General features: G+C 40.0%; 1 protein-coding gene across 2 annotated transcripts in view; it reads left to right on the top strand.

The window, feature by feature from the left end:
• Positions 1-27,410, top strand: part of LOC145284562 (multicopper oxidase 3-like) — a 149,252-nt gene that overhangs the window by 109,178 nt on the left and 12,664 nt on the right. For both annotated transcript variants that reach the window (XM_080133475.1, XM_080133476.1), the window contains exons 2-3: positions 15,990-16,035; positions 25,150-27,163. In XM_080133475.1, the coding sequence (XP_079989601.1) occupies positions 15,990-16,035; positions 25,150-27,163 (2,060 nt within the window). The remainder of the gene's footprint in view (positions 1-15,989; positions 16,036-25,149; positions 27,164-27,410) is intronic.

A 27,410-nucleotide genomic window follows, 5' to 3' on the forward strand; every position in this document is an offset into this window, starting at 1 on the left:
GTGAGACAGAACCCATCATAGCCCACGTAGAAGTCCAACTTGTCCCAACAACCACACAACCGTAACCGTCACAAAAAAGCTCAGAGGAATACCAAAACCACTCACCACTCCAACCAAACAGATCCATCTAAGAAGGAAAATTCTCTTCCCGAATAAGTAAAAAAACACCATCTATTTTTAATTGATAACGATCACTTATCCAGCGAGCGGACCTTGTCGCGGTGTGTACATATTACCACTTCCATTTTTTTGTAAACAAATAAGTTGTCCACAGAAACTGCCACTCTTTGAAATACGTCACGATCGCGCATACTAAAAATAGAAACGACATTTTTAAACAGCAATAAGAACATAAAAACTTGATTTTTTGCAACGAAACAAAAAAGAAAACGGATTTTTAGTTTGCACCGAGATTATTATTTTATATATATATATATATATATATATATATATATATATATATATATATATATATATATATATATATATATATATATATATTCACGTAAATAATGGGCAATCAACAATTCCCCCACTAACCAACAATCATGTGGTTGTTTGCTCAGCAATCGAGAAGGCTAACGTGCTCGCCAGTAGGTTTGCCTCAAACTCCACACTGGACCCTGCTAACCACCCCCTCCCTGACTTTCCTTTGCGGACAGACGCCACGCTAGACGATCTGGAAATCACCACTTCTCAGTTGAATGCAGTCATAAAAAACCTTGACACTTCAAAAGCATGTGGGTCTGATCTCATCCCAGCTGTGCTATTAAAAAATGCTCAACCGAAGTAGCTCCAGTTCTGTCTAAACTATACAACAAATGCTTTAATGAATCTTAGTTTCCGAACTGCTGGAAAACTACTTCTGTGGTACTTGTTTTTAAGAATTCTGGCGAAAGAACTGACCCATTAAATCATCTCCCCATTAGCCTCCTCCCACTTTTCGCCAAAATATTTGAATCCATAAGTAATCAAGCTCTAGTCCATCACCTTACAGATGCTAAACTTCTGACCGACCAGCAATATGGATTTAGGCAAGCCTGTTCCACAGCAGATATCCTAACTGTAATCTCTGAGCATATATACTATTCACTCGACAAAGCAGAGTAGGATAGGGCGGTAACTCTAGATATATCTAAGGCTTTTGACAGGGTATGGTATGAAGGTCTTCTCAGGAAATTCAGATCATACGGTATCACTGGACGAATATTTAACATAATTAAACCCTTCTTAGATTAGAGAAAAATTCAGGTTGTCCTCGACGGTCGTACACCTAAACAATATGATATAAATGCGGGAGTGCCTCAGGGGTCTATCTTTTGACCTTTATTATTCCTAATATTCACAAATGACCTCCCGACAAAATTGCCTCTGAGATGGGTATCTATGCTGATGCCACCACGCTCTATAATAGGCACGACAGGAAAACAAATGAACACATATCTAGGGAAATGGCAAAAACACTAGAGGAAGACCTCCAATCTGTAGTGGAATGGGGACATAAATGGATGGTCACATTCAATGCTGCCAAGACTAAACTTATTTCATTCAATAATTACAAGAAACCTTCTCTACCACCAATAGCAATGGCCAAAGATTCGTTCACTGAAAGTATTTCTTTTAAACTCCTCGGTCTAACGTCCATAGGAAACATGAGTTAGAACAATTACATTGAGAGCATTGCCAGGACCGCTGCGAGGAAGGTAGGCTCTCTCTACCGTGCTAGAAAGCTACTAACGCCTGAAAGTATCCTGTACCTCTATAAGGCGACCATTCGCCCATGTATGGTTGTCATATTTGGCCTGGTACATCTGCTACTAGTCTCTCGCTTCTAGACAAGGTCCAAAAGAGAAACTCCAACCTAATAAGTCCTGAACTGTCATCTAAGCTTCAGCTTCTGTCCCACCGACGAAATGTTGCACCCCTCTGCCTGTTCTACAAGTATTTTAATGGTGAATGCTCTAACAAACTGCAAGCACTTGTGCCCCCACGACGTAAATACCCTCGACAAACCCGACAAGCAGCTAAATCCCACCCTTACACAGTAGAGATCCCTAGATGTAAGAGAGCTTTCTACTCCACTAGTTTCTTCTCCAGAACTGCTAGACTTTGGAATTCCCTTCCGGGCCCCTGCTTCCCCAACTTTACTGACATGCAGAAAATCAAGTGTAACGTGAACCGACATCTTGCTGCCCAACTCCCTACATAATATCCCAGTAGTTCATGTCCATGCTAGTAACCCCCTACACCACAGTGGCAATGTGCCTTGTTTGGGGTGAAAATGTAATAAAAAAAAACATAGGCAATAAACACAGTAGACATTTTACCTGTAAGAAATCCGGTCAGATATTAATTATATTCAATCGTTTCTTTAGCAACACCATTGAGCGTCTTTCCATGAAGTTTGCGATTTCACAACAAATCTTAGCTTTGTCCAGTCGCTAGCTTCAAAAGCTAACAGAGTATGGACCATTGTTGACTAAGGTCAACGCAGCAAAATCCTGGCTTTCAGGACAGTATGTTTATTACTTATTGCCTGAGGTGGACTTACTTGCTGACGGGGCTGCCCAATTAATTTTTGCCAAGCCAGAGTGCTCCTCCTTTAGGAACGCTGGCTTCACCATCACCACTTTCCTGGCCTTCTGTCACATCTTGCTGCAGTTGTACTAGAGTCACGTCGACAGGCCGTCGCGGTGGGAACCAGAGACAACAGCAGCAATACTTAAACAACTCTTTTCAGGGTTAATTAGCAAACGAATAATGCGATTAATAGTAAACCGTCCTTTTTAGAACGACTCACAAACTACCAGAATGCGAGGCGCACTCCCTCTCTACTGCCACCTGACTTCTGAGACGCTCTCTCACAGACTGCCACTCCAATCCCCGCACCTGCTTCGACTCCACCACAATAGCCTGCAGCAATAGCGACAGCCTGTAACTTCCAACATCAGCTGTAACTTCCAACATCAGCTGTAACTTCCAACATCAGCCGTAACTTCCAGCGATTCCAGAAACAGACCGTAACTTCCAGCGATTCCAGCAACAGACCGTAACTTCCAGCGATTCCAGCAACAGACCGTAACTTCCAGCGATTCCAGCAACAGACCGTAACTTCCAGCGATTCCAGCAACAGACCGTAACTTCCAGCGATTCCAGTAACAGACCGTAACTTCCAGCGATTCCAGCAACAGACCGTAACTTCCAGCGATTCCAGCAACAGACCGTAACGTCCAGCGATTCCAGCAACAGGCCGTAACTTCCAGCGACTGCAGCAACATCCAGCTCCCTCCTGTAGCTTTCGGTGATTCCTACACCTGCTTCGACTGCAGTTCATTCCTATATCTTCCAGCTCACCGCTGCAGCTTACAGCGGCTCCAGCTCACTCCTCCAGTCTCCGAGTCTCAGTTCTCACTGATGTTCTGCTAACCAGTTCCAGCGCCCGTTGACATCCGGCTACCGTTGCTAACATCAGATCCCGTCTACACAACTCGTATCAACCCGAGGTATGTCATTTTACCACAAGGACACACGAATTGAATTGTGAAATGCCCGTTCTCGCTCTAAACGATCTTGATTCACAATCCCAATTTCCATACAATTTACCGTTTCATCTTGATAAATGAAACACGATATCCACAGCCTTAAACCGATCATCGTTACCTTTTTGCCTTGTATCTACTTTGTTAGTTGTACGGTCGATTGACACCTCTACCTTTCCGACCGCCTGCATTAGGTTGTCCGTATTTTCCGACAATTAAGTTAGACAGTCTTTAGTCTCGCGTTGTGTCTCGTCTGTTCCCCACAAGAATATTAAATCTCAGGTTTTTATAATAACTAAAAGAGTTCATTACGAGTGAATAGGTAAGTCATAATACATCCCTCCCAAGCCTTTACTCCCAAAAGATTACTAGTAGCTTTTCCTTTTTGAATCGATAGTTAAAGGATCTCTGAATCCTTTCTTTCCGATCGATGGCGTTTTGCAGTTGCTTGCGATGGTTTCATGTCGAAAGTGCCATATATCGTCTCAATGGCCTCTTCTTCGTGAGGTGCATAATTAGAATCATCCAACAAACGATTTCTTATTTGATTAAGACATCTTTTGTGCGTAAATTTAGGATCTTCAATGATGTACAGCATATTTCCGATTCTTTTGTCAAATCCCAGAATGTTTTTTGTACATTTTTTTTTACATGGGGGTCACCACTTATCAAGGCCCGAAGGCAACTCAGGGATAAGGGTTATGGCGTGTACAGTAATCAATGAGATAGTACTGTAGTAATCATTAGTATTGGAGATTTGATAGAGTGTCTTACTTAAGGGGGCGGTTTGTCAGGAGTTTGTTTATGTTGGACTTGAAGACATCCAAGCTGTAGTCAGGTGGGAAACAGGCAAGCGGCAGAGAGTTCCACTGGCGTGCAGTTCTAAGAAAGAAGCTTTGCTCATTGAATCTACATTTGGATTTAGGCACAGATAAAGAGTGGGGAAAATTATTGACAGCAGTTTCAGCCAGACGAGTGTTTCTCGTGAAAGATTGGTGAGGGGGGGGACGAGAGATTGGAGCTCAGACGAGCACCTGCCATGGAAATAACGATAAAACAAAGACAGGCTCGCAACGTCTCTTCTGTGAGAGAGAGGTTGCAGGGAAGAGAAAAGGACATCCCCCACTAAACCACGAAGTCTATTTTGTACTCTGTCAAGGCAGGATAGGCTGTTTTAGCTGCTCTTGCCGAGATGTGGCAGCAGAACTCCATCCTTGGACGTACTTGGCTTTTATACAGATAGTACATTTTGTAGAAAACGTTTTCTCCTGGACCATAGTGTTTTTCAGACACAATAAAGATCTTTATCAATTTTGTTTACTTTGGCAACAATTTTTCAAATACGAGTTTTATGTTTCCACTGGCCATATTGTTGATGGTGTGTTAGGATTAGGTGTCATTGTATAGAGCTGTAAAAACATCTGCAGAGTCGTTTCTAGGCTTGTCTCATGCTGTTTTTGGGGTGCCCGATTTAAAGTGTCGACGAAGCGATTCATTTGATCCGGGTGGTACTAGGGAGTCGTGATTTGATTAATTTAGAAAATCTCACAAAACTCTTTGAAGTCCATGGACGTAAATTACGTGCCGCTGTCACTCCAAACCGGGCAAATAATTCATAGAGGAAATTAATGACTACCCAGTTGCAGTTAAATGGGCTGGTAAACAGCAAAACAAAATAAAATAAATACAATAAGCAACATTTCAGCTAGAATTCGTCACTGTCAACTTCCAGCACGTTTTCTCCAAACCACCTCTGCCAACAGGCATTTTATTAGAAAACTGACCCCATTCCATTTGCATACTGTGCAGTAGAACATCAGATCTCGTGAGATTCCACGAGACTACACCTTATAAATCCATGGCTGCCATCTTTAATTTCTCTGTCTCTCTCTCTCTCAGATCCCATCTGAAGGTAAGTTGTATAACCGCACAATACACACACACGCGAGCACTTTCTTCTTTTATTATTACATTCAACTTTTCACTTATCCTAGTCTCCAGACCACACATGTGGCATGGTGGACTTGGTCGTTTGCCGTGGGCACTTCTACGAAGGGGAGGGGGAGGCTGGACCACTTCATCCCCTTTGGAGCTCTCAGAAGAGGCGTCGGAACCATTGGCATCAGCGCCAGGGAGTACAGTAACACCATCAGGCTGGACTTCTTCATATTCATTGGAGCACTCAGAAGGAGTGCTGTAACTATCGGGGTCAGCATTGGGGTTCGCAGATGTACCATCACGGGAAATAGGACGGATCCATAGGTCATCGTTGGATGATTCACCATTACTTCTACTCGTCAACTAGCACGGCTTGCTCACTGATGATGCCAGTGATTCGCCCTCTTTGAAAGCTGTTGGTGCATCGATTATTGGGAGGCTTCACCCAGACAGTGCCCCCTAACTCATACGGCCCTAGGGTTTCCTACCGATCAGGCAGACGGGCATCAATGTTCTTGATGCGCACTCGATAGCAATGGATTGCATTGGTGGGTGCGCTTACAGCAGTCATACCATCCTTTGGTGTTTATCTATAGACTGCCATTTTCGATCGTGCATTGTTTTCTTGCCGCGATCCTCTTCACGCTTCAATGGCAACGCTCTGCTCTGCCGTTGCCACACGGTACATCTGCACATCTGTTTCTGAGCTGGATCCCCCACTTGTTTATGGAACGTCTGAACTCCCCACTGCAGAAGGCCGTGTCATTGTGTGTGAGGATTTCTTCAGGCGACCCCCTTTCATAAAATATGCACTCCAATGCACGGATAACACTGGAGACATCCTTTCTTATTAACGGGCGCCAGATCGCGAACCTTGTCGGTCCACAATCGATCAGGGTGAGGAAGTGCTGGCCGCCGTAGTGGGTTATGTCCATACCCAGTCGGCTCCAAGTCGCGTCTACTCCCAGCTGACCTTTCCACCATCTGGCCGGGGCGGGGTCGATTGAATGGCATGTTTGGCATTCCTTGACCACCGCTTTCACTGCACTTTTGGACACCGACGAATTGGACAACTGCACAAAATAACATGTCCGTCTCACTCCAGGGTGTCGACTGAAGTGGTGTATCTTCCTAATTTCATTCGCCACCTCAATAGAGGCGACACATAATGGTACTGTATCGGCTTTCTTCTTCATGGTGTCATAACATCTCTGTGGCACCCGAGTAAGCCTATCAGCAAGGTTGCAATTTGAAGTGACTAGTACCGCATACACAGACAGGTTGTACTCTGTTACCAGCTTTTTTACGGTCTCTAACCTCCGTCTGATCAGCATCTCACTGACTGCCTTAGTTCGCACCCTGGTCTTGCCTGTAAGTGTGTCTGATATCCAGTGGTACACGCATAGCGGGTCGTGTGTATGCGTAATTTCTGGACTTTTATCACCGCATCGATCTTGGCCAGGTTGATATAAGCAGCGTCATTCGCCGGTTGCAACCAGGAGGCGTCCTCAATCACAGCCCCATTCTTCTCCAACAGCACACCAATTACCAGAGAGCTCACATCCACCCACACGTTCAGTTTGTCTCCCTGCACACACCAGTCTCTTTTGTGCGGGGTCATCCTGCTTTACTCTTGTAATGGTCTCCTTCACCATGCAAACCAACAGATCGCCGGCTTTTTCATCATCCCAGCCTATGGTGACTCCGCTTGCCCTCCTTTTTATGATGCCTGTTGCCATACGAGTCCATCCATACCCTGGTAGGTGCCCCACAAGCTTTCCACAAAGGGAGAATACTGCTCGCCTCGTGAAGATATCGGCACTTCAAGAACTGCAGTTTCGCGCCTCCATTTCAAAGTTCCTCGCTCCTTTCGAACGTTCAGGCTTAAGACACGGACGCCATTCTCCAAACGTTCTGGGTCCTTGCACGTCAAATCAAACTCAGCCAGTTTGGACCTTGCAAGTGATGATGGCACAATGTCTTCGTTCGCATATATGCCATCAAGGTACGCCAATGTCCCATCTTTTATTGTTTCTTCCTGTGATGGCCTTCATTATTTGGGGTGCCACGTTCAGCCCGAAGACTAGTCTGGTAATGCAGTACCTCCTGCCAGCAAACACCATCGTCTGAAATGGCCACATTGTTTCACTGATTTGGACCTGCAGGTATGCTTTCCTTAGATCCAGCAGAGACACAGTGTAACCCTGCTGGCGCCACTCTCGTAACTTGCTGGCACAAACGTCAGCATCTGCTGTGAATGCATCAATTCAGTTCACGATAGTCCATCACTGGCCTCACCTTTGCTTTGTTTTGTTGAGCGACCGCCATCAACGGAATCAGGTGTCTGGAAGGTCCAAGTTTCTCATAGGGGTAGGGAATTAACCAGCGATCCTTGATCCAATCACGAAGTTCCTCTTCGTATGCAGGCCTCATTTTGGTCGCGCACATGGTACTCTGTTACCTCATTTTGCAGTTTGGCTGGTTCCAGGTTTTCCGACCACTTCCATACGGCTGTCCAAGCCTTCTGCTGCTGGTCAAATTCGACAATAAAGTCTGGCTGATCAATCTTCACAGCAGCGCACACTGGAACCTTCTCCTGAATCTGTACCTCCCCCCTCTGCGTTATGTGAGCCCCACCTAGGGCTCTGATGGCATCATAGTCTAGAAGCAGGTCAAAACTCAGCAGCTCCTCGAGTACTACCAGCGCTTCGACGTTAGCCGAATTTCCAGTTCTAGTGCGCATATTAACAGCGCCCACCCCGCAACATGTCCGCGCCGCTCCACTGAGGGTGATTACTCTAGTAGTCTTCTTCTTCTTCTAAGTGCGGCACCCAGAGTCGAGGAGTGCTGAGCACAATGTCTCATTGATATAGACCTGAATGGTCGGAAGCGCCTCGTCTAATTTCTGTTTGGGGAAGAGGTCGACGCTAGCACCTTGTCCCCGACTCCGTTTCCCGAACAATCCCGGGCCATATTACATAAATCAGAGACAAGCTCGCAACGTCTCTTCTGTGGGAAAGAGGTTGCAGGGAAGACAAAAAGGCATCCCCACTAGGTTATTGAGTCTATTTTGAACTCTGTCACGGCAGAATAAAAATAAAGACACGAACAACAGGTTCAGGCAGAAAAAATCTATTGCTCATGAAAGTGAATACAAAGAAACGTTGTCGGGATTTACTATTATTAAGTATTATATAGTGTGTAGTCTTACGTTTTGTCGCAATAATTTCTGATGAGAATAATAGACTCGGAGTTTTTATTATGATTAAAAAAGTTCATTACAAGTGAATGGATTACTGATAATAACATAGACAAAATGGAAATGAATGAAAAGAGTTATCATGGTGAATATTCTTGTCGTAGTTGCTTATCTGTTTGAAAATTATATTCCTTTATTCTATTTTCGACCGTATAACCATGATAACAGAAAACTAAAGATGAAAAATAGAAATGTAAATAAATAGTTACTTGTATCAGTGTGGCCCAAGAACTAATTGCATTTTTATATGAATCATATGCTGTGAGAAATGTAAAAGAAAAGTTATTAAAAAATAAAGAACAGCTAAAAGTATGAATAACATAAGACCATTCAGTGGTTTTAATGCTAAGCTGCTATTCCTTTAATTAATTATTCGGGAATATCTCCGGAAAGTAAAACGAGTACTTGAAGGAAAAGGTCTGCATTTAGATTGAAAATATAGTGTAGTATATAGATAATAGCAAGAACGAAAATATGAAATAATACCGGTGATACATTTATTAAGAAGAATATCATGATATGGGAGTAGCTGTTAGCGTAAAAATGAAACCACCTGTTTGAATGGCTGTTTGATGAGAAGTTACTGAGCAGTAAAAAGAAACGTAAAGAAGGAATATTTTCTGGAAACACGCATTGCAACAATCTCTAAATAAAATCTTAAAGACACGGTTCTTTCACATATCTATCCAAAAACAGATCCTCTTCTAGAATAACAGCAAACATATCTACTAGTATACTAGCTGGCATACAACACACTTTCAGAAAATCTTCATAATCACGAACACTTCCAAAAGAAAATAATCGATAGAAAACACGTAAATACAAATTTAATATTATATTTTACTAAGTAGACCTAGTATAGAATTTAATACGATATGGGAACCGTTAACTATGAATTATAGATAATATATACAGTAATAAGTAAAAAAAACAAAAAAATGACAATAATGTGTATAAATATATGCAGTAATATCTCCTATATAATATTTTGATTGCAGAAATTTTCCTCTGGACCAAAGAACCGTAGGTTTCCAACAACAGATGCCGCATACAAATTTATTATGTCTAGAATATTAGCCACTATCTTATATAACTTTAAAACGCTGTTTTAGACACATTTAACCGATATGATAAAATCCTACATTTTATCCTAGGAGCAATATCATCACAATCGCAACCACCTTTAGAGGAATCTAAAAGAAAAGTTATTAAGAAGTAAAGAATAGTTAAAGTATGAATAACGTAAGACCGTTCTGTGGTTTTAATGGTAAGCTGCTATTCCTTTAAATAATTATTCGGAAGTAGTTCCTATTTTTCCCTCTAAATGACAAGTACTCGTACCACTCCCAGTCATCACCGGGAGGTATTCTGCACTTGGGACAGATATGGAGTTTCACCCTTCGTTACTAGGCCATAAACTCATTGACATAATACACTAAAAAATATTTTAATTTATGCAGGTTCCACATTTACGTGCATAGAGCCAATACGATATTGATTATTTTATTGTACCCAATATATAGTAGTGATTTCAAAAGTTAAAAAACTGACTTGAGTACCATCAGATAGAATCGAAGCCAAAACATATAGCTTGCCAGTCTTATTCGTTTCCATCAGTACTATAACCTTACGTATAAAAAAATAATGTTATAAAAGATATAAACGTTTATTTTCGGATGCCTAGAGAAGCACTTTAAGCCGACTTACGCTTGCCAAGTTCCAATTTTTTTTTCAGTTTTCACCCGTTTTTGCGGCTAAAGATCAAATCGAATTTGTTCAACAGGTTCAAATGCTCAATCTGTTAAGTTTCAAGTCTGTAGACCAAAGTGACATAAGAGTTTGGTAGACACCGTTTCTCAGACAGACAGACAGACAGACAGACAGACAGACAGACATATAGACAATGTCATTTTTATATGGAGAGAGTTTTTCTTTAATGAGTATCAATTTTGAATGAGTTTGGAAAACTTCCGATAGTGTCTTTTCATTACATAAACCCACTTTAACATTATGTTTGATAACAAAGGTTTTGGAAAATTAACATTTATCGCCTTTTAACAAGCATAGAAATAAAACAACAAAATACAGCCAGAAAAAATGAACGAATATTAAATCTGTGTAAATAGAAAGAGTGAAAATAAGGTTGGATAAGACATTAAACTGTATTTTTTATACAACCGGATTCTTTGTTGGTTTGGGCGGCTTTCTAAAATCACAGCACGATTCTAAAATCCAAAAAGGATGTCGATAACTATTAAAGTAGAAGTTTATTTAATTTATCTCCTCCCATTAGTATTATATGTCCTTGATTGTGTCATATGGACTAAACGACTAACCAATCGCATTGAGGTTTCAAAATCTCGTAATGCGTTTGATTACAGGACAACGCCTGATGAAAAAACCCAAAATATCCACCCTCCGTCAAGCTTCCTACCCCCCTTCTATCTAATAAAATCAAAAGTAAAACCCTTAAACCTTTTGGCCATGTCAAACGATTAACCACTGTCCTGTCAAAGTTCCTATGTATAATGCCTCCCCACGGGATAGAATTAGACACGAAGGTCGTTTTTTTTTAACGTGGAGAAAAGGAACAGAAATAAACATTGCCTGGGCGTGAAGGATTTCGCCTCCATTGAGAGAAAACAAGAAATTGAAGTACAGCATCTGAAGAACAGATACTACACTTTGATCTTGTTTATATATTTTATTGCTTTTAAAATTTTGTAAATACAATTAAGTAAAAAAAAAAGATTTTCAAACAACAAAATTAGGCACAAGGCCCTACAAGAAATTGGGGAGGGGAAGGGTTCAGGGTCTTTGTGACTAAAGTGATTAAAAAGTAATAAATGTAGACTTTGGAGTCTTACTCTTGACTGGCAACATTTACCAAAATACCCCATTCACTCTATGGATCTTAAACTAACTAATAAATCCCCAGCGTTTAAGAATCAAAACCATATTTACAAATTATAAACAGTTGTCTGTGTGTTTGTGTATGCATTTTTTTTTTAAATATATTAATTTTGTGTGTGTGTGTGTGTGCATGTGTGAATCTTGACCGGAAGGCCAAGAACAGTTTGAGATCCTATTAGAAAAAGGAGAAGATAGAGAGAAAATGTTTTCACCTCTTGACAGTTGGGCATCCATGAATCAACTTGAAGGAATGGCGAAAAATAAGTCACGTGGGTTCGCAATCTGCACCAAGCGGAAAATGCGACTCATGAATGATTTTTATACAATTGTCATAACCGAATACATAGGTCATCATATGATGGCTCTATCCGTACAACGGAAATTCATTTAGTATATATAGTGATACTGACGAACATTAACGAAGGCGAAACACACATAAAAAGAATATTTATTTTAATGATAAAATTATCTCCCTTAAAGGAATGCGTGGGAATCATAGCTTTTCAATGAAAAATGTTAAATGCTTACGTTTTTTGGTGTAAAAGCGAAAAGAAAAATACAAAATAAGGATCAATTCGGAGTTTACTTAACAAATAATTATAATAACACAATTATATTTACTGAACAAACTCATTATTTAGCCATATGATCGCCATAATGTTATATCATATATCAAAAAGTCTCGTACTCATGAAATTAGTCCATTTTTTTATTAGTGGCACATAAACTACCATTGTTGCATGACAATCATGACAATAAAGGGGGGTTTTGATCAGGAAACATAAATACAGCATTATTTAACTGCAAACATTTAACAATGTCCTTATTTTTATTTATTTATTTTTTATTTATTTATTTTTTATTTTTTTATTTTTATTTTTTTGCCGTAAACGATCTCACGGAATTTAGCGAATTGCCATTACAGTATTTTGAGAGTAGACAGTAACTTTATCCTATAAATCCCATAATGTTCTTTCAAAATATCTATCAATTGACATACCAAGTATATGGGCATGTACGTACACATCTACTTAATAATACGCTGTGATATTTCATATTCATAGGTGCAGATTACCATAAAGCTTTCGATGGGATTTGGCGTTTATTGTTTTTTTTTTTTGTTTATTTGTTGTTTTTTTTTGCGTTGGATGTCCGAACTGACGTAGACTGATTTGCATTATATGAGAAAAATTGGAAGAGTCGTTGTTATACATGAAAGCAAAGTCCCGTCGTAGCAAAAGAAGCGTCTTATTTAATCAAGGTTCGCAATTTTTCTTGAAAAAACCTTCTGATAGGCGGATTTAATTTAACTCATTCAGATAATTTCATAGGATCAACAAATAAATCTAAGATAATGATTACCTATATAATGACATCTGCCCGTGTTATTGATCTCTTATCCGTGAAATGCACATGACAATTTGTCTAGCTATCAAGTCTATCAAAGGTCACTCGGGTCGACCTACTAATATATATATATACTAACAGACCACCTGGCGTTACTCGGTCGTAAAGTACGCATAAATATTATATTATAATTAATACAGAAACTGAGGAATGCACATGTGAATATTATGGGTTTTTTTTCTAAACAGTTCACTTGTAAGTTGAAAAGAAAAAAAAATACCCGAGCTGAGATCGAAACCCAAACCTAAAAACACTGCGTTACGACATTTACAAAGTGTTTTCAACAAATCTTATTCGATACATAAAGAAGCTGTTATGTTTCTCGACCGCGCATGCACAGTCGTGAAACATTTGACAAACAGATAAAAATTAATTTACCATAAACAAACAGATAAAAATTAATTCACGATCCAATTTGCTAATTTTGACTACTAGTAGACGGGTTTGTTTTTTTTTTTTCGGATGAAAACTGATTAAAACGTTTTCCACATGTCTGAATATCCTATATACCAAATTTCAAGTCTGTAGATAAAAAATTCGTTGAGTATATAGGTTGAGAAGTGCCCTCTTTCACACACACATTTTCACTTTTATATATATATACTAGCACGCAGCCCGACCTTGTCCGGTCCTAAATTACTGATAAATATCAGATTTTAATTAATGCAGAATTCTTATTTAATATATGAAAAGCTATATGTCTGTCTGTTTCTCTCCTATATTTTCCAACTCTATATCTTCCGAAACTAAAAGTCGCAGAGCGGCGCTAGGGGTCTCAAATGATTGGATTTTTATGGACCATTCTTTTTATGGCCGTTTTTAAGGGGTCAAAATGGGTCAAAACTGAAAAAATCGTTACACATTTTGTACATTCATCTTAGTTTATTTTTAGTTTTTAGTCATTTCATACGCATGTCACGTTGGTACATTTGTAACGTCACGAGCTTTTAACGCTACAGTTTTGCTTTCGGTTTCGATTCTAGCTAATGGCACACAGATCCATTTTTTTTTTTTTTTTTTTACTTTTAAAATCACGACTCTATGTACGAAATCTGGACAAATTGAAATATCATAATGAAGCGTATTTTATAGCTACGCAAAGCCGCTCCCCCTCCTGACGATTCCCACGTACAAATTTTTCAAAATCTTAGCAGCCGTTATTTGCGGATAAAAACAGATTAAAAAGGTTTTCTCGTCTGAATAATCTGTATACCAAATTCAAATCGGTAGATAAAACATCACTGAGTATGTTAGTTTAGAAGTGTCTTCGCACACATTCTCACTTTTATAGTGTATATATATATATATATATATATATATATATAATAAATTCCACAGCCAAACAACGTCGCAGCTCACAAGAGCCATGACAGTCAAAGAACCGGAAGTCCAAGACTCGAGTTTCGCCCTCATTTGGGCTCATCAGTTAGACACATCCGAACTCAGGATTCGAAACCCGAGCCTCTTGCATGCAAGGCAAGCATTCTGCCAACTGAGCAAACGCCCTGCACACAAGAATTCTATTAACCAACACAGATCAAGCAAACCGCGCCGAAATCCGACTGTGAAATGAACCTACCTCGTATCGACAAGGGACGCGGTCATCCAACCAGCTAATAACCTCAAGCCGACGTCTCACAAGTAGGAGTTTCAACTCGAAAGGACGATGCCATCCAACAATACTAACCAAGCGAGCAACTTATGATAGGATTTTCAGAATGTGAGAGAATGTATATAATAAATTCCACAGCCAAACAACGTCGCAGCTCACAAGAGCCATGACAGTCAAAGAACCGGAAGTCCAAGACTCGAGTTTCGCCCTCATTTGGGCTCATCAGTTAGACACATCCGAACTCAGGATTCGAAACCCGAGCCTCTTGCATGCAAGGCAAGCACTCTGCCAACTGAGCAAACGCCCTGCACACAAGAATTCTATTAACCAACACAGATCAAGCAAACCGCGCCGAAATCCGACTGTGAAATGAACCTACCTCGTATCGACAAGGGACGCGGTCATCCAACCAGCTAATAACCTCAATCGATACGAGGTAGGTTCATTTCACAGTCGGATTTCGGCGCGGTTTGCTTAATCTGTGTTGGTTAATAGAATTCTTGTGTGCAGGGCGTTTGCTCAGTTGGCAGAGTGCTTGCCTTGCATGCAAGAGGCTCGGGTTTCGAATCCTGAGTTCGGATGTGTCTAACTGATGAGCCCAAATGAGGGCGAAACTCGAGTCTTGGACTTCCGGTTCTTTGACTGTCATGGCTCTTGTGAGCTGCGACGTTGTTTGGCTGTGGAATTTATTATATACATTCTCTCACATTCTGAAAATCCTATCATAAGTTGCTCGCTTGGTTAGTATTGCTGGATGGCATCGTCCTTTCGAGTTGAAACTCCTACTTGTGAGACGTCGGCTTGAGGTTATTAGCTGGTTGGATGACCGCGTCCCTTGTCGATACGAGGTAGGTTCATTTCACAGTCGGATTTCGGCGCGGTTTGCTTGATCTGTGTTGGTTAATAGAATTCTTGTGTGCAGGGCGTTTGCTCAGTTGGCAGAGTGCTTGCCTTGCATGCAAGAGGCTCGGGTTTCGAATCCTGAGTTCGGATGTGTCTAACTGATGAGCCCAAATGAGGGCGAAACTCGAGTCTTTGACTTCCGGTTCTTTGACTGTCATTGCTCTTGTGAGCTGCGACGTTGTTTGGCTGTGGAATTTATTATATACATTCTCTCACATTCTGAAAATCATATATATATATATATATATATATATATGAATCCTAGCGTGGATGAAACGCGGAATATTCTGTATAGCTTAATTGCCATGTATATTTTATAACTTACTATATATATGTCTATTTTTCGAAATTTGGAGGCTTGCTTATGATGGATTCTTTGTTTACTAATTGTCTCATGTGTCTTTGTATTTTATTTTAGGAGAAAAATCTTTACTTTTTATGTTTTTAAGAAAATTTCAACAATGGTGAGTGCAACTTTTTTTTTCTGTAAATAATTCCACGCTTTATTATTTTCAGTTTTTTTTTTTTTTTTTTTTTTTGTTAAATGAAAACTTATAAACTGTTATTTGCGCATTTGTCAAAGATGGACGAACCACCCATTAAGTATGGCGCAGTTTTAGAACCCAAAACAATGATTCTTACAAGCGCAGTGCTATAAGTCTTTTGAAAAACTACATTAGAAATGAATTTCGTAATTTGTATAGCTTCTGTTCCTCTCAAACAAGGCATCTTGCCACTGAAACTGTAAGATGATATTGTGATAGACCACAGATTTATAGAGGGCGGAACCTCAATGGGGAGTTGAACAGTAAGATGTTTGGCCATATAATATTGATGTCTGCATGTTGGCACAGTTATGGAAACATGGAACAAGGAAGAAATTCTAAAGAGAAACGATCCAAGAATATATGCTATTAAAGTATAAAATCTTTAAACATCTAGACATTCATTCAGTAAAAGGATGGTATTTTGCGTTGGATGGGCTTGGGGTATTTACGTTGAGGGGGTAAGTAAGTTTATCGATGCACATTTCGTGGAAGCACTTGTAAGACAAGCACAGGGATGCAAATCCGTGGTGATGTGACAGACACTGGAGTTTGGTAGACAGTGTTGTACCTATTAGGTTAAAAATTCACCAATTCATTTTCGATTGTATTACTGGTGACGTAAAAAAAGGTTGAATACTGATATTTACCTGAAGCTAAAGAGTTCTTAGGTTCCTTCATTGTTGACTGAACCTAAGAACAAAAGAATTGATACGAAATCTAAAAGCTCATGAGACAAAAAATTAACGCAGTCTCCCACAGTAGATAAATAAAAAATACAATTTTAAATTGCTAAAAAACATGACCAAAAGCACTTCAAGAAGGTGGTCTATTTACCATGATTCTTATTTGTAATGAATGGAAGCCACACGTTGTTGCCATCGAGATTGGATCACTGATAAAACGCCAGAACTTGCAGAGAGGACTAGAATAGGGGGAAAACTATGGATGCACTGGAAGTTTTTTGTTTCATTCGACTATGGAAATGTCCACCACGCAAATAGGAAGTTGATCAGTAGCATGTTTGATCACATTACATTGTATGTTCTGGAAACATAGAGTGAGGAAGAAATTCAAAAGGCATGCGATCCAAGTATATATATATATATATATATATATATATATATATATATATATATATATATATATATATATATATATATTAGTAAAATAGTTCATAAGGATTTATTCAGAGTTTACTTAAATAGTTCCAATAACACAATTATACTTGCTAAACAACTTCATTGGATGTCTGCATGTTGCCACAGTTTTGGAAACATGTTCGACAGATTTTACTTGCCAGGACTTAAGACATGACGTCATTTTTAAGTGCACGGGCCTGAATCTATATTTACGTGGGTCACGGCAGGTGCACAAACCACAATGACTCATGAAATCTTCAACGGCAACGTTGGGAGTTGGGGAAGCAATATGTTTAGACAAGCTTCTAAGAATTACCTTCACTCCTGATCTAAAATGGAACACTTACATCAAATCCGTTGCCAAGGTTGCGAGAAAAATTGTTGGGTCATTCTGCCGCTCCAATATGACAACATCTACCTGTAAAAGAGCTAAGTAGGTCCTAGAATGAAATACTGTTGCCACATCTGGGCAGGAGCTGCTCGGAGCATCCTATTCTACCTTGACAAAGTTCCAAAACGACTTCAAAACCTAGTAGGTCATGACCTTTTCTCTTTTCTGTGGCCTATTTCCCCACAAAAGAGACTTGGTCTATCGTTATTTTCATTACACGCGCTCACCTGAGATTCAGTCTATATTTCCCTTGCCAAACTTTCATAAACAACACTCGACTATCTGCTACCACTCTCAACAATCCCCACTCTCTAACAGTTCCTAAATCTAAACGCAAATTCCATGAACAAAGCTTATTTCCTAGAGCTGTTCACATGTGGAACTTTGTTTTGCTGGCCTGCTTTTCGGGTGATTTCAACATGGTTGTCTTTGAGTCCAATGTAAACAAGTTCTTGTTAAATAATTAAATCATACCCAATTTTCACCACTAACAATTACTATGCTGTTTTACTAGTGACCATCCTTCAATCTTTAACCCTTATCCTCGAGTGGCTTTCTGTTATGAAAAGGGACAAACCCCAGTGAGAAAGACGGGAAACTAGATAAGTTTGAAAATGATATTTGGAAAAGGTTAAAAGATAAGATATTTAATCCTAGTAATGTAGTCTATTGTGCATTATTTTAGAAATAACTGGATATTTAGTATGTCAGTTAAAAGAATGGACAATACGAGTTTAGAAATAATAATTAACAAATAGGTTAGATATTGAACAATTCAAATTGGGTACATTTCCCTACGCAATAACTCTGTCAATTTTCAGTCTACAGACTCGAAATTTAATATACAGAGTATTGAGACTTGGGAAAATCTTTGTTATCGGTTTTCGGTCAGAAATTTGGCTGTTAACGATTTGACCTTTGAGAAATCTACCAAACTCCTCCGCCAATTTTGGGTCTAAACACTTGAAATTTTAGATATAGTTTCCTTGGACATGGATCTAACTTAATAACTTGATTTGAGCCCAAAACAATAAATGTTAAGGGGTCATAATAGGAGTCAAAGCTTTAAAAATTTTGACATCTGCGGTCTCTACCAAATTACTCAGACAATTTCTCGTCTAAACATTTGAAATTTGACATAAAGGGTATTCAGAGATAGGGCAAACTTTTTAATCGGTTTGGGTCGAAAATTTTTAGTTACCAATATATAAATATATGTATGTATGTTTGCATGTCTGCCTAAAACTTTCGACTAAGGCGACGGATTTTCACAAGATTAGTATCGTTTTGAAGTTCGACTTTTCAGACGACAAATACCCAAAAATTGCAAAAAACATTAATTTCTTCACCCTCAACTGAGCACTTTTCTGCAGGGTGGGGTCGCTTTTTTCGCCGATATTTTCGAAAGCCATCCCTTCTTTTCGATTGTCTTGCCTTAATTAAAACCATCGTCACTTCCGGTTTGGCGGTGGTCATAACAGCAAAGACGTCACGTTTTTTCCCGTCCTTTTCCTCCTTCGCGCCTGCGTTCTTATGACCACTTTTTTTTTTTGCTCAACACACGCTAGTATATATATATATATATATATATATATATATATATATATATATATATATATACACACACACGACGTAACACTTTGTGCCTTAATAAGTGGCGATTTCCTTGTAAAAAAAAAAAGGGTGGCGGTGGTGAAGTGCACCTTTAGCAATATTTAGACGTGAGTATGTATTTTGCCACTATTACACATCTATATGCTAATGCTTATGCATTTGCAGAATATTATGGCCGGTTGTTAAAATGAAACCGGTATTTTTATGTGAAAAATAACGTTTTATTAGTTTTTTTAAACAAAAGTCGTGGTTTTAAAATTCAGAGAAATAATTAAAAGATGAATTTATTTTTTTACACTGGAATCACCACATTGTCAAGGCCAAGAGGCCACTCGAGAATAAGGGTTAAAGAATGTACAGTAGAAATTGGACAATATAGTAATCATTAGTAATGGAAATTCAGTAAATTTGTTAACTTATATGGAACGGCACATCAAGAACTTGTTTACGTTAGACTTGAACACAACCATATTGTAGTCAACCGGAAAGCAGGAAAACGGAAGACAATTCCACAGGCGCGCAGTTCTAAGAAAGAAACTTTATTCATGGAATCTACGTTTAGGTTTAGGCACAGATAAAGAGTGGCGAGAATTATTGATAGTGTTTTCAGCTAGACGAGTGTTTCTTGTGAAAGTTTGGCGAAGGTGGACCATAGACTGGAGCTCAGTCGAACACTTTCCATGAAAATAACGATACATCAGAGACAAACTCGCAACATTTCTTCTGTGAGACAGAGGTTACAGAAGTCTATTTTGAACTCTATCAAGGAAGGACAAGTCCTTTCTAGCAGCTCCTGCCCAGATGTGGCAACAGTATTCCATCCTTGGACGTACCTGGCTCTTATATAGATAGAGAATTGCATCAGCAGTGAGATATCTACTGGATCAATAGAAAGATCCCACCATTTTTCCAGCGGCCTTGGCAACAGATTTGATGAACGTGTTCCATTTAAATCAGGATGTATTTTTATTATATTTATACAAATGATTTATAAAATTGGAGGAAAGATCGACTTTTACAAAAAAGAAAAAAATAGAAAGCCAGCTATCAATGTAATCATCATGTTAGTAGCAACTAAAACTGTAAAAAGAACATAAAAATGTTTTATTATCGACATTCTAACTGTTCGACAGATTTTGCGTGCTAGGTCTTCAGACATTTTTCAGTGTAAGGGCCTGAGCAATATTTACGTAGGTCACGGCTAGGCGCATAAACCGCAATGATTCAAAACGTGGAATCTTTGACGGTAGTATCGGCCACAGACAAATGATCCCCTCCCTTATCCCTACGGACAACGTCGACTGTAGCAGACACGGTGTGTTTCGCAAGCAAGGAGATGCCTTTCTCCCGGGAATTTCTACATGCTGAAAAGACATTGAAATCCCTAGCCAGCGCTGAAGGTAAAAAGATGCCGACGCTATGCGTCATGCTCAGTATGGCCAACCCTCTGATATCTTGGCTGCTGTGCGCAATGCTTTCGACATTCATGAAAAAGGTTAGTTTTAAGGCCTCTAACGCAAGAAAATTGGGACCTTCCCTTGCATTATGGTAATAGTTCATCTAGAGAAGAGTCTTTGTCCTTGACGAGTTTTGCTCCCAGTATGGCTCTCTCCACAGCATCCAGTGTTTGCCAGACAGAGTTCTTGGAATCGTCCGAAAGTCTTATGAAAGTTGTGGCGAAAGGGGCATCCGAAAAGTTAATGGAGTCTTCAATGTTTCTGACGGAGTTCAGAGGTTTCAAATTCCTCTGCTATTGAAGAGAAAAGTATGTGCCAAAAAAAGACAGGTGGCTAACTTTACAAATGTATTTTCTTTTCGCGAGAAGAAGCTGATTTCTCATCTTCTTCCCTAGTTCATCCCTTTCTCTTGTAGCAGATTCAGAGGAAAACTGCTTCTGTGGTAACAGTATTCAAGAATTCTGGCGAAAGAACTGACCCATCAAATTATCGCCCCATTAGCCTCCTCCCAATTTTCGCCAAAATATTTGAGACTATAATCAACCATGCTCTAGTCCGGCACCTTACAGATGCTAAACTTCTCACTGACAAACAATATGGATTTAGACAAGCCCGTTCCACAGCTGACATCCTCACTGTAGTCTCTGAACGTATATACCATTCACTGGACAAAGCGGGGGAGGGCAGAGCAGTAGGTCTAGATATATCTAAGGCTTTTGACAAGGTATGGCATGGTCTCCTCAGGAAAATTAAATCATACGGTATCACAGGTAGAATACTTAGCATAATTAAATCCTTCTTAGATAAGAGAAAAATCTAGGTTGTCCTCGACGGTCGTACATCTAAACAATATGATATAAATGCGGGAGTGCCTCAGGGGTCTATCCTTGGGCCTCTATTGTTCCTAATATTTATTAATGACCTCCCCGACAAAACTGCCTCTGAGATAGGTATATATGCTGATGACACCACACTCTATAACAGGCATGACAGGAAAACAAATGAACACATAACTAAAGAAATGGCAAAAACACTAGAGGATGACCTCCAATCTGTAGTGGAATGGGGACATAAATGGATGGTCACATTCAATGCTGCCAAGACAAAACTGGTTTCCTTCAATAATTACAAGACACCTTCTCTGCCACCAATAGCAATGGCCAGTGACTCCCTGTCTGAGAGTATATCTTTCAAACTGCTTGGCCTAACGTTCACAGGAAACATGAGTTGGAACAATTATATTGAAAACATTGCCAGGGCCGCGGCGAAAAAGGTAGGCTCTCTCTACCGTGCTAGAAAACTACTGACACCTGAAAGTATCCTGTGTCTCTATAAGGCCACCATTCGCTCATGTATGGAGTATTGTTGTCACATTTGGGCTGGTGCATCTGCTGCTAGTCTCTCGCTCCTAAACACGGTTCAAAAGAGAGTCGCCAATCTAATAGGCCCTGAACTGGCATCTAAGCTTCAGCCTCTGTCCCATCGACGAAACGTTGCATCCCTCTGCCTGTTCTACAAGCATTTTAATGGTAAATGCTCTGACGAACTGCAGACATTTGTGCCTCCACGACGTAGACACCCTCGACAAACCCGACAGGCAGCTAAATCCCACCCCCACACAGTAGAGATCCCTAGATGTAAAAGATCTTTCTACTCCAGTAGTTTCTTCCCCAGAACCGCTAGACTCTGGAATTCCATTCCAGGTCCCTGCTTCCCTAACTGTACTGACATGCAGTAACATGCAGTTCAAGTATAACGTGAACCGACATCTTGCTGCCCAAATCCCAACATAGTGCCCCTGCAGTTGCTGCCCCTGATAGTAGCCCCCTACACCAAAGTGGCAATGTGCCTTGTTTGGGGTGAAAATGTGATAAAAAAATGAGTAGAGTAGTATAGGCGCGCGCGTGTGTGTACAGTTATCTATTTTGGTGAATTTGGTGTGGGGAAATGTTTTGTTTCAGGTATTAGTATGAGGGCTGCTGTTTACAGAGTGGGGTTAGGCTCTTCGTGTGCAGTTGTTTCGGGGGTTATAGTTGGCTGTGTGCGTTTGGGTTTTGGTGGTGTCGTGTATGGTGTATTCTCAATGGGCCAACCTTGTCCTCCTTCCCATACTCTTAATCCTTTTTTGTTTGTTTGTTTGTTTGAGGAACCAGGAGGGGGAAGTGAGTCTATGTGTTCCTCCTTCTCCCACATCGGAAGAGTTATGTGTTTTTTATTTCTGCTTGTTATGCATGAGGACTTTTACTGTTGCTGCTGTTGTCATTGTTTCTACTGTTGGTGCTGCTGCTGCTGTTGTTGTTTCTGCTGCTGTTGAGTAGACGATGAAACCATGATAAAAGGGATTGTGTCCTTTCATCCTCAGCTCACCACCATTTTCCACTTCTCTTTGGCCTCTCCCCAAGGTTTTGTCGACCTTGGGCTGGTGTCAGAGCTGAAGTTAAAGGAGTAGCTGCAACTGACTTTCGTACTTGAGTTGTATCAGCCTGTGGTGCTGGTTGACGGAGAAACTGTCTATATAGTCTTTCTTCTGGTAAAACCAACATAGTTAACGACGGCCTTCCACCAGCACCATCACGTCCCAATCTTTATGCATCAGCGCTGTTGAAATTGTCTGATGTGATGATGACTAGTGATGATGATGATGATGATGATGATGATGATGATGATGATGATGATGATGATGATGATGATGATGATGATGATGATGATGGAAAGCAAAAGCATTAGGAAAGGTTTTATGGTATCAATTTAATACACGCACACATTTATTTGTGGATATTGATAAAGAAGAATTCTATTTTATTTCATGATAATTTCTGTTCACATAAACGTTCATTAAAAAGAACATCTGAATAGACTACCCCTGTGAAGAAAAGCAGTTAAGCAAATTTCTTTGGATAAAGAAAAACAAGATGGTGGATACAAAGTCAAGTGTCTATTAATTATTGTCCCGGGAATTCGATCACCCCCCAAAAGAAAATCAAATTATTTATTTTTTTCTCATATGAAATGGCAATCGGAAAAAAACCTTGGTTATGCAAAGGAAGGATAGACCGTACCGTGTGAGTGAAGGTGAAAGGTGGAGACACAATGGTGGGTGAAGAGTAGCCGTCAGAGATTATAGATGTAAGAAAGAAGAAGAAAAGATAAGAAAATTTCAAGAACTACATGAGGTTGGTTTTCTGAGAATTGCGAAATGAAGGGTGAAGCCCACCTGATTCTCAATATAATGAAAGGAAAAAATAGCCAGTCCAAGAGAAACGATTGATTTAAGACACACCCTGACAACTTCTGGGGCTTTCACACCAGTCTAAGAAAAACGCTTGACTTAAGACACACTTGGCGGGTGTAGGTTGCTGAAATGTCGATTTCTTTTGAAGCTTCGCTATGTCCTCTTTTTTAATTCCGACGTGGCCAGGGACAAAACCCTGTCGTGAATTGCTTCCCAGGAATCCGCCACCGGCTTCAGTACGTTTCCCTCAATGCACTGCTTGTATTTTGTTAGTTCTTTTTACTGTGGAGGGGACATCTTTTTTCGGTTGCCTCCCCACTCCACACGGACACTGTTTATGGTTCTGTTGGTGAGTTGGTTGTTAGGTTCTACCTTCTTGTGGTTTGGTCTAGTTGGTACGCCCCTTATTTTTAGTGAGCTCTCCCATTTGGGAAGCTCCGAGTATAAGAGTTGTCTTTTTGGGGAGCTGTCTCTGATAGTCCGCTTTCTAGTTGTGTGCCTGCTTAATATTAGAGTTTGCTCCCTGATTTGGGGAGCTGCCCGATTGGGTAACACACTCTTCGTTAGCGTTCTTTATAGGGGTAGTCCTTTCAATTTCTGTAGGGTTCGGATGGTATGCCCCCTCTTTTACATGTTGAGTCTCTTTTTTGTGGGTGTCGTCCTCTTGGGAAGCAGATCCATTTCTACTTCTTTTAGGAAAACGGCCCTTAGATTCGCCGGGTGTTATATTACGGATGAAGTTTAATATCAGGAACTGAATCTAAGGATACACTGTTTGCTGCGGATTTTGGTTCGAGGATTCTTCTGGTTTGTCAGAACTATAGCGAAAGAAATTAAATATATAAATAAAATGAATTAATAACCTTCTCATCTTGGATGTTAACCTCCGACCTTCTTCATGTGGATCCCGTCGAACTCGAAATTCCGTACAGATTTCCGAATCCAACGAGACACACCTGAAATAGGTCAGACCTTACATCAGCTGAAACTTCGTGACAATAACAGTCAAGAGAACAACAGTAGTCCAAATAAGGCAAATTATCAATCCTCATCTCTAAAATTCGAAAACAGCCAATAAACAGTTGTGTGTTTTATTTAATGAAACTTGATTAGATAAACTAAAAGATGCCGTTTAAATACACACGCTATTGCTTATTGTATGATTCTAATGCTTTATTTGTTATTTTTTAAATCTAGGTCGATCGAATTCAATTCGTATCATTCGGAATAACTTCCATCATCATTTTGCTGTGTACGTTGTCTGATGCAAAACCATGTGACATTAAAGCAGATGTTTGCGAATACAAGTTTATTGTTGCGTATCACCTGACAATGACGAAAGGAAAACATCTCATGAAAGCTGTGGATGGTGAACTCTACCCGGTTGAAGTCGTTAACACGAGTGCAGCGAACCCGGTTCCAATAGATGATGTCATCACCTTAGATGGTTACACTGAGTCACGACTTGTTGTGGCGGTTAATGGAACAATCCCTGGTCCGGCGATTGAAGTCTACGTTGGCCAAACTGTAATTATCAACGTTGAGAATCATCTCTACTCTAGTGGCGTTACCATTCATTGGCACGGATTGGAGCAGAAAGGCACGCCGTTTATGGACGGTGTCCCCTATGTAACCCAGTGTCCTATAGGACCTGCACAGTCATTCACGTACAAGTTTAAATTAAACCAAATTGGTACACACTGGTATCATTCTCATATTGGAACGCAAAGGACGATGGGACTTTATGGAGCATTCATTATTAGGGACAGAAAGCCGATGTCTATGCCCGAACATCTTATGGTCATCAGCGATTACAATCATCATTGGGAATCTGATGTAGCTTATCTTAAGATGGTGCATGGTATGTACGTTAATCAAAAGAAAATCGGAAACACACATTCATTGGACGGAGCACTATTCAGTCTTTTTAATTTTCATTCTGGTTTGGTGAACGGACGTGGGCGATTTTATGAGAGACCAGGCGTTCACAACGAAGCGCCAATTGCTAAATTCACAGTTAAACCAGGAACTCAGTATCGTTTTAGAGTAATCGCAGCTGGAGCTCTTTATCCGTTTGAAATATCTGTGGACGGTCATAAGCTTCAGATTGTCTCGTCTGACGGCTGTGAATTGGAGCCACATACGGCTGACATCTTTATCATAAACCCGGGTGAAAGGTTCGATTTTATTATCACAGCCAACCAACCACCAGCGAACTACTGGATTCGTGGGATAACAACAGAATTCGGCAAAAACCACACCTTTGAAGCTATTCTGCACTACGAAGGTTCCCCTGATGAAGAACCGAATTCTGCAAGTAAGAACTGCTCGGAAAATGACCCGTGTGGGGTCTTAAATTGTCCATTTTTGTATTACCCAGTGGACGAACATCGAAAATGCGTCATTTTATCTGAAATTAACTCAGCTGATGATTATGAAGTGCCACGTATCGAAAACGGAAAATGGGAAGAATATTTTCTAAATTTCGCGTTTCCGGGCGAGCCCGGTAACACGCCTGGTTCAGTAAACGGGCGCAAATACCAGGAGCCGTCTGTAAACCCATTATACCAGCCAAACGAAGTAGACACATTATGCGATAAGCAAGACTGCGGAGTTGATCGGATATGTGCCTGTACATATTCTCTAAAACTGAAAAAGGACGATACCGTTCAAATGGTCTTCCTAAATATGGGAAATGGCAAAAATTACCATCACCCGATCCACATGCATGGACACTCGTTTTCGCTTGTAAAAATGGGATACCCTATATTTAATACGACTACAGGAGAAACAATAAACGACAATCAAGACATTGATTGTCGCGGAGATCCAAAAAAGAATTATTGTAACGATGCCACCTGGTCGAACAGCAACTGGGGTGGAGATAACATTCCCGGTATTAAATTAAAAAAAGCCCCGTTGAAGGACACCATCATTATACCCTCTGGCGGGTATGCTGTTATTCGGATCAAGGCTGATAACCCAGGTCTGTGGTTCATGCATTGTCACATCGAAATACACAATATGGATGGAATGGCAATTATGCTGAATGAATCTTTTGCTGATGTGCCCGAGGCACCTGCCCATTTTCCTGTGTGTCGGAGTTTCACACCCGAAGCAATCAGTCGCATACCAATGATGGAAACGAGGGACGGCACGACGACCCCGTTAAATCAAGACCAAACCCCCAAAAACGTAGACCGGAAAGAAGGTAATTGCGATAATACAATTAATACGATAATTTTCTCTCTCCCTTTCTTTCCCTTTCCTTCTCTCTCGCTCCTTATCCTTTTCTTTCTCTCTGACACACATACAAGCATACACATACGTATTAGAACATCTTCCTTAAAATAATTTTGAGCCTTCAATAATATACAATAATTTTAAGATTTACCGTTGACTACTTCAATAAAATTTATATAATGGCGGATATTTCATTCATTCATATATATATATAT

This window comes from Euprymna scolopes, chromosome 9, assembly GCF_053919585.1.
Source record: "Euprymna scolopes isolate OS-2025 chromosome 9, ASM5391958v1, whole genome shotgun sequence".
Classification (NCBI taxonomy): domain Eukaryota; kingdom Metazoa; phylum Mollusca; class Cephalopoda; order Sepiida; family Sepiolidae; genus Euprymna; species Euprymna scolopes.